The sequence below is a fragment of the Desmodus rotundus genome, chromosome 6 (assembly GCF_022682495.2).
Source record: "Desmodus rotundus isolate HL8 chromosome 6, HLdesRot8A.1, whole genome shotgun sequence".
NCBI lineage: Eukaryota > Metazoa > Chordata > Mammalia > Chiroptera > Phyllostomidae > Desmodus > Desmodus rotundus.
The window spans coordinates 111,286,877-111,299,072 of NC_071392.1; the positions used below are offsets into that span (position 1 = coordinate 111,286,877).

The following is a 12,196-nucleotide window of genomic DNA, read 5'->3' on the forward strand; positions in this document are numbered from 1 at the left end:
TTACAAGGCAGAAGAATGTGCGCCCTGTGGGGCGGGGCCTGGGCAACGAGTCCGGCCTTATTTGGCCTCCACCCACCGGGAGGCCGGTGGGACTGGGAGGCTGGGTTACTGCTGGTGGTCCCCACCCCTTCCCCCTTCCTGCGACAAGGGTCTCTCCCCTCGATTGCAGACGGGGGAGGTGATGGGGTGAGTGCGGGGTCAGTACAGCCTGCAAAAAGGGATTTATCCGGGCCGTCCCCTCCTCTCCAGCGAGGCAGGCATGACATGTAGGGGACGCCGGTTCTCAGATCCTACCCCCTGCTTTCCCCCAAAGCCCCACTAACCCCGCACCGTTCCTGGGGGAGGGCTTCCTTCCACCAGACCAAGTATGGCTTTTTTTTCCAGTCCGAGAGCAGAGGCGCGTCAGAGAGGACCCGCTCTCCTCATGCAAAGGGCCACCAGTCGGCCTGTGCCAGTGGGGGGCGCACTAGGGGTTAGGGAGGTCCACGCTGGTGACAGCCCACACTGCCTGTAAAATGGGAGGGTGTTGGCGAGGGTTCAGTGCAAGAGTAGTGGGAAAGAGCCACGTAGTGGAGCCGGCAAGAGGGGCAGGGGCTGGGGGGCCAGGGTGCATCCTCACGGTGGCAGCCCCCAATCAGGCGTCAGGTCCTGTCCATCATTTTGATCCATCAGCCCCTCTCCGGACTCCCGCCCAGCCTCCCCTCCCGGACCCTCCGTCCAACGCAGGCGTTCCCAAGGGACCTTCCCAACACCTAATTGCGTGTGCTGCTCAGGTTAACTGACACCTTCCACCTGCCAGGCGCCGTCCCGAGGAAACGGGCAACTGAAAGTCTCCTCCGCTCTCAGGAAGCATTTGTTCTTGTGGAGCGAACAGACTGAACAAGTAGCTACGTGGCTTGGAGGGGAGAAACAAGTGCCTGAAGGAGAATAAAGCAGGGTGGGGGGAGACAGAGGAAAGGGTGTGGGGGAGCCCCTCCCGGGAAGTGACACTTGGGCAGACCTGAGCGAGAGCTGTGCCCGGTGACGGGCTCAGGAGCCCTGTAGGGGGAGCTTGCCCAGCTCACGGCCAGGGGCAGGGGGAGGACGGTGTGACCGTGGGGAGGGAGTGGGGGTGGGGGAGACAGGGCTGGGAGATGAGGGCGAGAGGCTGCAAGGACCTCGCCCTCCTGTGGCTCCCCGGAGGCCGCCGGAAGGCATCAGAGTTCTGAGCAAAGGGGTGACACGATGTGGCTTCTGTTTCCACGGAATCCCCGGGGCGTTGTGCTGGAAATGGCCCGAAGGAGGCCAGCGCCCAGCGGAAGCGGGGAGGGGCCCCTCGCAGAGGCGCGTGGGGACTGGCGTGGGAGCAGCGGAACAACGTCCAGGGCTCCAGGACTGGGAGAGCCCAGGACGACTCCGCGGGCTCTGGTCTGAGCGAGTGGAGAGGTGCAGCTGCCGGTTCCTCAGACAGGTCACCATGGGAGGAGCAGGCGTTCTGTTTTGGACAGATGACTTTTTAAAACCTATTTCAGACTTACAATGAAGTTATGAAAACCATAAAGAGCTCCCATATACCTTCACCCAGATTCTCCCATTGTAAACATTTGGCTTTATTATGTTCCCTCCCCGCCCCCATGTGGGTGTGTTAAAATAACATAAAATGTACCATTTTAACCACTTTGAAGGGTCCAGTTCAGTGGCACTGTGTACATTCACACTGTTCTACAACCGTGGCCGCCATCGGCTGCAGAACCTTCTCACCTCCCCCCGCCGAAACCGCGGCATCTCATAGCAGCTGTGTTCTTCCCCCAGCCGCCCGGCCTTCTGGCTCGGAGTTGTTGACCGAAGGGACCTCACCTAAGTGGGATCATACAGGGTGTTTACTTTGTGACTGGCCTGTTTCACTTAGCATATTATCCTCCAGGTGCATCCATGTTGTAGCCTACGTCGGAATTTTCTTCCTTTTGGGGGCGGAATAGTTTTCCATTGTGCGGAGGGACCACGCTGTGCTGATGCACTGGCTTGTCAGTGGCCTCTGGGCTGTTCCCACCTGCTCTCAACTGGGGTGTACAATGCCCCCCCCTTTTAACTTTTTATTAGCATTTATCACAACAAATTGTATTTATTTTATTTATTTTTTTGGTTTAGAAATTTTATTTACTATGTATTTTTGACATGATTTAAAAAATTCTTCAATTACGTTTGATGTACATTACATTAGTTTCAGGTGTACACCCGGTGATTAGGTATCTGCGTAACTTACGGAAGGGTCACCCCAATAAATCTAGTCCCCGTCTGACACCACACACGGTTATTACAGTGCTATCGACTGTATTCCCTGTGCTGTACTTTACATCCTGTGGCTATTCTCTAAAAAATTTGTACTTAATCCCCTCACCTTCTTCTCCCATCCCCACAACCCTTCTCCCATCTTCAAAATGTCCTCTGCATCTATGAGTCTGTCTCTGATCTGCTGTTTGTTTATTTTGTTTCTTAGATTCAGCATACAAGTGAGATCATCTGGCATTCGTCTTTCTCTGTCCGACATATTTCACTTAACATAATACCCTCTAGGTCCATCAGTGGATTTGCAGATGGCAAGATTTCGTTCTTTTTTATGGCTGAGTCGCATCCCCCTGTGTATGTGCACTCTTCTTCTTCATCCCTCACCTGTGGATGGGCACTTGGGCTGCTTCCATGTCTTGGCTGTTGTCCATAACGCTGCAGTGAACAGAGGGGGGGCGTGTCTTTTCAATTGAGAGTTTTGGGTTACATTGGATAAATGCCCAGAAGTGGCATTGCTGGGTCTTTTCTTGGTTCTTGTTATAGTCTTTGTTTTAAAGTCTATTTTGTCTGGTTTGAATATTTCTACTCCAGCTTTTTTTGTTTGTTTCCATTTTCATGAAATATCTTTTTCTGTCCCTTTACTTTCAGTCTGTGTGTGTCTTTCAGTCTGAAGTGAGTCTCTTTTAAATAGCATGTGGAGCCCTGGCTGGTGTGGCTCAGTAGACTGAGTGCTGGCCTGCAAACCAAAGGGTCACTGGTTTGATTCCCAGTCAGGGCACATGCCTGGGTTGTGGGCCAGGTCTCCAGTGGGGGGCTTGTGAGAGGCAACCACACATTGATGTTTCACTCCCTTTCTTTCTCCCTTCCTTCCCCTCCCTCTAAAATAAATAAGTAAAATCTTAAAAAACAAACAAACAAAACAAAACAGCATGTGTAAGGGTCTTGTTTGTTACCTATTCAGTCACCTTGTACCTTTTGATTGGGGCATTTAATTGTTGATAGATACGTATTTATTGCCATTTTATTCATATTTTTGATCTTTTTCTTCTCCCTTTTTAAAGAAGGCTATTTAACATTTCTTGTAATACTGGTTTGGTGGTGATAAACTCCTTTAACTTTTCTTTTGGTCTGGGAAGCTGTTAACCTGCCCTTCAATTCTGAACGACAGCTTTGCTGGGTGGAATAATTGTGGTTGTAGGGCCTTGCGTTTCATCACTTTGAATATTTCTTGCCAGTCCCTTCTGGCCTGCAAAGTTTCTGTTGAGAAATCTGAGAGTCTTATGGGAGCTTCCGTGTCGATAGCTAACTATATTTCTCTTGCTGCCTTTAAGATTTTATTCGTCTTTAACCTTTGGCATTTTAATGATGATGTGTCTTGGAGTGGGCCTCCCTGGGCTCATCTTGTTTGGGACTCTCTGTGCTTCCTGGACTTGTATGTCTATTTCCATCAACAGGTAAGGGAAGTTTTCTGTCATTATTTTTTCAAATAGATTTTCAGTTTCTTGCCCTTTCTCTTCTCCTTCTGGCACCCCAGTGATGTGAATGTGATGTGCTTGAAGTCATCCCAGAGGCTGCTTACATTATCCTCACCCTTCTGGATTCTTTCTTCGTTTTGCTGTTTCCTTGGCTGTTTTCTGCTTCCTTATCTTCCAAGTCGCTGATTGGATCCTCGCCTCATCTGCTCCAGTGTTGACTCCCTGTCATTCATTCATTTGTTAGCGTGTCCTTCGTTTATGACTTTTTTAAATGGCTTCTTTGTCCTTTTTCACCTTGTTGAAATTCTCACTAAGTTCCTTGAGCATCCTTATAACCATTGTTTTGACTCTGTATCTGGTAGTTTGCTTGCCTCCATTTCACTGAGTTCTGTTTGTGGCGGTTTCGCCTGTTCTTCCATTTGGGGCATGTTTCTTTGTCTCCTCACGTTGGCTGCTCTCCTGAGTTTGTTTCTGTGTGTTCGGTGGAGCTGCTCCATCTCCTGTACGTGATGTGGTAGTAGGTGTCCTGGAAGGCCCAGTGGCACAGCCTCCCCAGTCACCTGGCCTGGGCACTCCAGGTGTGCCTGCCGTGTGGGCTGCGTGCACCCGCATGCTATAGCTGAGGCTGGATTGTTTTCGGCGTGTCACTTGGAGTGGACCCCCAGGCCAATCGGCTGTGGGGACTGACTGGCTGCCACTATAGTGAGGGAGATGCTGTGCAGGAGCCAACCCCATGGATCAAAGCCCATGTTTTAGTGGGGCTTTGGTGCCTTCTGAGGCTACGCCTTGAGTGTTAGTCGTGGAGGTGGCTGGGTTGTGTTCCCACATGGTCTGAAGGTGTCTGTTGGGTGCACTGGCTCTGGGCACCCCTGGCATGTGCTACAGAGCGATCTGCAGATGGCTGCTAGTTGTGTTGGGCTTGGAGGTGCCCAGGAGGGGACAAGCTGCCAACAGAGGCTGCTTGCTGGTACTGCCAGGCCCGGAGGCACCTAGCAAGATGTACAGGGTACAGAGGCCAGATGCTGCTTGTTTGAGAGATTTAGGAAAGTCCAAAGCATGCAAGAGGCTGTTTGTATGGAAAAGCCATTGGGAACGGTTTCAGTGGGCCTGCAATTTGGATGGGGCAGGTTTTCAGGGAATCACCAGCGTGGGGAGAACAGTGTTTGTCAGGCTGATGGAGATTCAGAGGCAGATGTGGCGCCTGCCTGCCGGCTCTGTGGGTGGAGGGATCAGAAAGAACAATGGCGTCTGCCAGCTCTCCTGTCTGGGAAGAAGCTGTGCCCCCTACCCTCAGCTCTCACCTTGATGCCAGACAATTCAGTTCCTCCTTGTATGTCCCTAGTTCCTTTCAGGCTGCTGCTCAGAGGGAGTGAGTCTGAGTGAGCCCATGTACAGGCCCTTTAAGAGGAATACCCGAGACTTCAGAAGCACTCTCCCTCTCTCAGCCACAATCCCCCCTGGTTTTCACAGGCAGAAGTTATGGGGACTTCTCTTCCCGGCACTGGAACCCTAGGATGAATGTTCTGTTGTGGGGCTGGGACCCCTCACTCCTTAGGGGGACCTCTGCAGGTGAGTTATCCCTCCCGATTTTTAACTGCCCCACATGGGTGTGGGGGCAGTCCATTCTGGGTCTCTGCCTCTCCTACCAGTCTCAGTGTGGCTTCTTTTAATCCTTAGTTGTAGGACTTCTGTTCAGCTAGATTTCAGGGGGTTCTGAATGATGGTTGTTCTGTAGTTTAGTTGTAATTTTGATGTGGTTGTGGAAGGTTCCAAGACCAGCATTTACCTACACCGCCATCTTGACTGGAACCTACAAATACCTTTTGAGTTCCTGCTTTCGAAACGTTGGTGTATATACCCAAGAAGTGAACTTGCTTGCTCACTGGGCACTTGTTTTTAATTCTTTTGGGGAACTGCCATAGTGTTTTTCACAGAAGCTGTACCATTTTGCATTCCCACCAAGGCTTCCAATTTCTCTGCATCCTTGCCAACACTTATTTCCTGTTTTTCTTCTTTTTAAATAATAGCATCCTGATGGGTGTGAAGTACTACCTCATTGTGGTTTTATTTTTTCATTTCCTCGATAACTAATGTTAAGCATCTTTTCATGTGCTTATTGACCATTTCTCCATCTTCTTTGGAGAAATATCTATTGAAATTCTTTGCTCATTTAAACAATCAGGTTTTATTTTTTTGAGTTGTAAGAGTTTCTTGTACACATATTCTGGATATTAATTCCTTGTCAGGTATATGGTTTGCAAAAATTCTCTCCCACTCTGTGGGCTTCTCCGTTTAACATTTTAAACAAAATTATGAAATTCGCTTTTTAAGTTTACAATTTAGTGGCTTTAGAATATTCACAAAGTTATACAACCATCACCCCTGTGTAATTCCAGAACGTTTTCATCACCCCCAGAAGAAACTTGGAACTCAATAGCTGTCACTCCCCACCCCCTTTTCCTCCCATGCCCTGGCAAACACTAACCTACCTTTTGCTTCTGGATTTGTTTGCTCTGGAAATTTAATGTACCTGTCATCATACAATATGTGGCCTCTCGTGATGGGCTTATTTCACTTCGCGTATCGTCAAGGTTCATCCATGGCATAGCACGTGTCAGCACTTCGTTGCATCGCTGAACAGCACGCCATCCCACTGCTTTTGTTCGCGTCCATCGGCCGACGCACATTTGGGTCATTTCTGTCCACTGGCCACTACACGTGCCACTGCGAACACAGGTGTACAAGTTCGTGTGTGTGTTCACTCTGTTTTCATACATTATCTAGTAGAATCGCTGTGCCATTTGGTAACTCTTGTTTAAACTTTTGAAGGACTTCCGAACTGTTTCTCACAACACTGTGCTGGCTCACATTCTCACCAGTGACGTGTAAGGGTCTGGTTTCGCCACAGCCGCACACTTCCAGTCACCCCGCCAGGCGTGCAGCGTCTCATTGTGGTTTTGATGAGCACTTCCCTAATGACTAGTCATGGTGAACATGTGCTTTTTGGAATTGATCTTCTTTGGAGAAATGATTAATTTAGATATTATTGCCCATTTTTAAATTTGGTTTTTTGTTATTGGGTTGCAACGGTACTTTTATACGTTCTAGCTCTTACTCCCTTACCAGACACGTCACTTGCTAAATATTTTCTCCCATTCTGTGGGCCACCGTTTCATTTTCTTGATAGTTTCAAGAAGCACAAGTGTTTTTAATGTTGATGGTGTTTATTTTTCTTTGGTTTCTTATGCTTTTGCCTCCTCCAATGAAAACTTACACCTCTGTTTTACTAAGAGTTTTAGTTTTAGCTCTTAGATTTAGGTCCCTAACCCATGGGGACCCCCAACCCTGGGGTGGGGCAGGCAGTCTACGAGGGGAGACTGGGCCTCCCTGCTAGTGGATCCACAGCCCCGCAGGTGGTTCTCAGGGCCCCAGGGGACACGTGCAGTGTGTCTGTCAGGGTGGAGGCAGCTGCGGGGTGGGGGTGTGGAGTACCTCATCTGGGGACATGTGCTGCCTTGGGTCCGTGTACATCTACCTTACCAGCTTCCTCTGAGAAATAATGAACAATGTATGAGAGCCAAGGCAGGCTGCCCTCACTGACAGCTCACACCGCCCCAGCCCACCCCCAAGGACCCAACTCAGCATACATTTGGGTGAGGGAACTGAGCGCTCCATTTTCTCGCCCAGGATCATGGAGCTGGTGGGTGACAGAGTGGAATCCCGGTCTGTGCTCAAGTCTGCCTGGCTCCATGGAGCTGCCATTTGGAAGAGGGTCTAGCTCAGTTTCCTGGGGAGTCCCCCCAACTCCCCACCTGGCCCCTCCCATTGCAATAACACCAAGAGCCCTTGGTACACATTACCTCATTTATTCTCACAACATGCCTGTGAGGTAGGGAGGGGCAGGGACTGTCCCCGTTTTACAGAGGAGGAAGTTGAGGCACACAGAGGTCAAGTGACTTGCCCAAGGTCACAGACGGCGGCCAAGCTGGAATAGGGCCCCAGCAGCAAGTGCCGGATGTGAGGACAGGACGTCCCCAGCGCTGCAGTCTGAACAGAGCAGGAGCAGCGCCCCGCACTGAGCTGCTGCAGGCCGGCCTCCCCTCCGGCTGCCGCCCTGCCCCGCAGGCTGGGCCATCGCAGCTCAGGGCTCCCGACACCCCGGGAGTGGGGCTGGCGCAGGGGGGAGAAGGGAGGTTGGGGTAAAAAAAAAAACAAAAAAAACAAAAAAAAACAGGAAACTCAAGAGGCTGGGCAGGGGGGAGACCAAAAAAAAAGGGGGGAGGGGGCTGCTTACACACAAGGTATATATTTTTACACACACTTGTACACACACCTAGATATAGTACATGTAAAAATATATGCTATTCACACACCCGCCTCCTGCCAGGTGCCCCGAGAGCCAGCGGTGGCGCTGGTGGGCATGGGTGAGCAGATGGGCATTTGTTAAATATACACTCTAAGGTCTATGTGCATATGTACACATACGTACAGACACCCGCCCTGGGTACCATACACAGGCTCGGCCAGGGACAGACAAATGGGGTCCCTCAAGTGTCCCCTGCGAGTCACTCTGAGTCACATGTTTTGCTGAAGGAAGAAGGGGCTGGAGAGAAGAAAAAGGCGGGACTCTGGAGTTTGATACTGTGGCTTCTATTCCCCCCCCCTCCCAGCCCAAGACTTAAAACCCTCATCTTCTCAGGGAGGCGCGTGACCCGCCCCACCCTGCCTAGGGCTGGGGGGTCGCAGGGCGAGGGCCGCTTCTGCTGAGAGGAACCTACACCTGTGTGTGTGCACGTGTGTGACTGTGTGTGAGCACTTGGCGGGGGAGGGAACGCACATCCATCACTCTGTCCTCTGGGCTCTCAACCCCGGAGAGGGCTGGGAACCAGGAAGCCGCCAGCCGGGATGGTGACCCCTGTGTGAGCTCTGAAGGGAAAAGAGAAACGGAAGAATGAAAACTCTGAGGTCAGAGTGGGGGTTGCCGGGAACAGAAGGAAGGACATGGCAGGTGCCCAAGGCTTCCCTCGGGCTGTCGTCGTCTTGTAAACAAGCTCTTCGAGTTCTCGTTAGTTAGACAGAACGTGTAAAAAGACTGCCGTCTGGAGGCTGGGCCGGGGAGTTGCTGAAGTCCGCTATCTAGTCCGCCTCGGCCAGCAAGAGGAAAAAACATTTTATAGTTTTGTGTTTTTGTTGACTTTTTGTGTGAAGTCTTCATAACCTAAAGCTGGGAGGGACCCAAAAAAGCCAAATTGTGAGCCCTTGTAATGCGTCAATTTGCAGGTTGGCTCAGGGTCTCTAGAGAGAGTAACCATACTAAAGGTTGAGAAAATTTTTGTTCCATTTGCGTTTAGTTTGTGTGGTTTTTAAAAATGACTTAAAATTGTTTGCCTCCTGGTCTCAGAGCCGGGTCTGGGCCTCAGGGACATAAATCTCGATGCTGTCCGCGCTCTCTGTGGCCGAGTTCTGCCTCACGGAAGCTGCCCGCTTGGCTGCCAGGAGTCTCTTGCGGGCCTCCTGCCGCTGCTTGTCCCCGGTGTCCGAGGCCTTGTCACGGCTCACCGCCGGCTTGGATTTGGCTGGCTTCTTTGGGACCGGAGGGGGTGGTTTCTTTTCTTCCTTTAGTGAGACAGTGAGGAGGAGAGAAAAATAAAATAAAGGTGCCACCGTTGGTGTGGCACTACCACCCCCTATATGCTGGCAGCTGGAGTCTCCACCCCATCCTCCCCGCATCGGGCACAAGCAAACACGTTTGGAATCAGGAAGCCACAAGAAGCGATGATAGTGGGAATAGCACAAGGCATAGGAGCAAAAAGCAAGCTTACGAGCCTAGAGTATTCTAGCGGTAAGGGACATACAGGCCACCTGCTCCCACCCCTGCACTGAACCACTGGGAGCCTGAGACTCAGGCAGGAGTGAACCCGAGTCACACAGCTAGAGATGGGGTTTGAATTCAGGCCTCCAACTCCCAGGTCATATGCTGTTCTAGGGGATTGGAACTTACAAGGCCCTCAGTCCAGGAAGCCCAGGGGCCACTGTGTCATAGAAGGAAGCCTGGGCTTCAGGGGGCTGGCCCCCCATATTCTCCTGGCAGTATGGCCCAGGAGGACAACCATTTTTCTGCCTCCAGAGTTCCAACAGCCATGTCTACGTTAGTGCTCGAGGCTGCGGGCACGTCTCCCAGGAGCCCCTTTTTCTGAACATGCAGGGCAGGATGGCATGCTTCAGGGGCAGCCTCAGCTACAGCGTGAGAGGCATGCTGGACAAGTGCTGAGCGTGGACCCCGAGCACGGATGGACGTGAGCCCCCAGCTCAAAGACGACACACGGAGAAGGGAGCCAAGCAGCACTGACCGATGTGGGCAGCGTTATTGCCGACCAGGAATTTGTCCCTGGACTTCCCCTCCGCACTGCTCCATGCTCACCTTCCTCTTCTCGGGGGTCTCCACCAGCTGCCAGCTGTTGGCCTTGAGATGGTAGAGTTCATCAAACTTCATGCTGATGTCCTCGATGGACAGCTGTAGCAGGTCCCAGAACCCTGCCAGGTCCTGGGCTGTTGGATGTGGGTTGGCGTCAGGGTTCTGTGGGGCAGAGCGGTATCAGTGGGGAATGGAAGGTAGAGGCTCGTCCTGCACCCCACCCAAAGTATGGTCTCCTGGCCCTGCCAGCCAGGGTTGGGGGTCTCTTGAGGCGCAGTCTTGCTCCCCTGTGCCCAGGTATCTACACGAGTGAATGAATCTAAGTCCTGGCCACCGCCAGCCCTGATGGTGGAGCTCTCTTGGAGAAAGAGGCCCTGCACATACGTGGGGGGACTGAGGCCTTTGCCACCATGGTAGGGCTACTGTGAGGAGGGCCCTCATGTCCCTCATGCATGCCACGCCAACAACTGTCCTTATTTTACAGGGCAGAAACAGAAGTTTCTGGCCATGGTCTCACTGAGGTGGGGCGGCGCCAGGATCCACCACAGGTGGGTACAGTTACAGAACCCCCCTGGTTTGCTTCCCACCATTCTGTTCTCTGACACGTTCCTCAGCGTGACTGCCCGAGCCAACCCCGAACCCCTACAAGTCCTGGAGACCAATACTCTGCCACTGTCGGCCACCCCTAGGGTACAGCCCCTCGAACCCCCTGCTAGTTGGAGAGAGGCTTCCACACTCCTAGCACATAGGGGTAAGGGAGAGGGAAATCCACCAACCCTAGTGGTGGTATTTTTAAAGTTCTTACCTTGACTGTCTTCTTAGACATAGAACATGTTTGATATAAATAAACCAGTGCTAACTGAGCTTTAACTTTCACTGGCTATTTTTACATCACTTTTCTATTTCAAAAGGTATTAGCGGTCTGAAAGGACTGGTCCTGGCCCCTTCTTGCGCTGGCCGCTGACACGCACTGTCATCATCTTTCTAATGGTGGCGGCCCCTTCTCTATGTTACAGGAGGCCCTGGAAGCTCAGGGGGGCTCATCCAGCTGGGGGGATCTGGCAGGCCGCCAAAGGCTGAGAGAGAGAAGCATCACACTCACCAAGTTTTGCTCACAGAGGCCCCGGAACTGCTGGAATTTCTGGGACATCAGTAGTTGGGCACTGCCCACAGCACTGAGGACTTTTCCTAAGACTGAGACAGAGGAGGAGGAGTGAGACTGACTGAGCAGAGCACAGGGTTCGTGGGGGTGAAGGCAGTGCCAGGGTCACAGCTTCCACCTTCCTGCCCTAGGATGCCAATCATCTGGTGATGCCGTTGGTCTTCATTTTATATATTAATCCATTCTCATTGTGAAAATGCAAGTAAGACACATAATGTGAACTCCATCCCCTAGTTCCTAAGGATAGTTTATCTGAAATCAATTTAAATGAAAATGTTTTCCAGTAAAATGTAAATGACTATCATAGACTCAGAAGAAATAGAAACTCTGATTAGACCAATAACTGTTTTTAAAAACTGAAGCAGAAGTTAAAAACCTTCCCGGAAAAAGGAACGAGGCCTATGTAGTTTTACAAAACCATCAAGAAATAGATAATCCCTGTCTTATATTCAAACTCGCCTAAAGAGTGTAAATAAAGACAGAAAACAACACAACTAATTTCAGGAGCCCTGACGGCAGACAGGGCGTGCCAAGACTAAACCACGTTCATTATGAACATAAATGTAGAAGTCTTAAATAAGATATGAGCAAATAGAATCCAGCAGAAGAGTTAACCATGAACTATATAGCCAGGAATACAGGTTGATTTTTCAGTGGGACTTTAGTGTTAAAGTGGCGGCATACGGAAATACTAGGAAATACTACCACCCATGCCTCACCCATGCCCCTGGAAAGGAAAGGAGTAACAAGAAACGGAAAGGCAGAGCGCCTCTGACAGACCCTGGAGCATGAGTGGAGGGCGTGGAGGGCATGGGGGGTGGGTTTGGTGTTGAAGGTCTCAGATAAAGGTGGTAGTTTTGAGTTCTCCAAAGCAGCACA

General features: G+C 51.0%; 1 protein-coding gene across 2 annotated transcripts in view; it reads right to left on the bottom strand.

Moving 5' to 3' along the window:
* Positions 1–7,590: 7,590 nt before the first annotated feature.
* DLGAP4 (DLG associated protein 4) overlaps positions 7,591–12,196 on the bottom strand; it is a 131,375-nt gene continuing 126,769 nt past the window's right edge. For both annotated transcript variants that reach the window (XM_053926224.2, XM_053926225.1), the window contains 3 exons: positions 11,258–11,349; positions 10,162–10,317; positions 7,591–9,356 (listed from right to left, as the gene is read on the bottom strand). In XM_053926224.2, the coding sequence (XP_053782199.1) occupies positions 9,138–9,356; positions 10,162–10,317; positions 11,258–11,349 (467 nt within the window). In that variant the 3' untranslated portion in view covers positions 7,591–9,137. The remainder of the gene's footprint in view (positions 9,357–10,161; positions 10,318–11,257; positions 11,350–12,196) is intronic.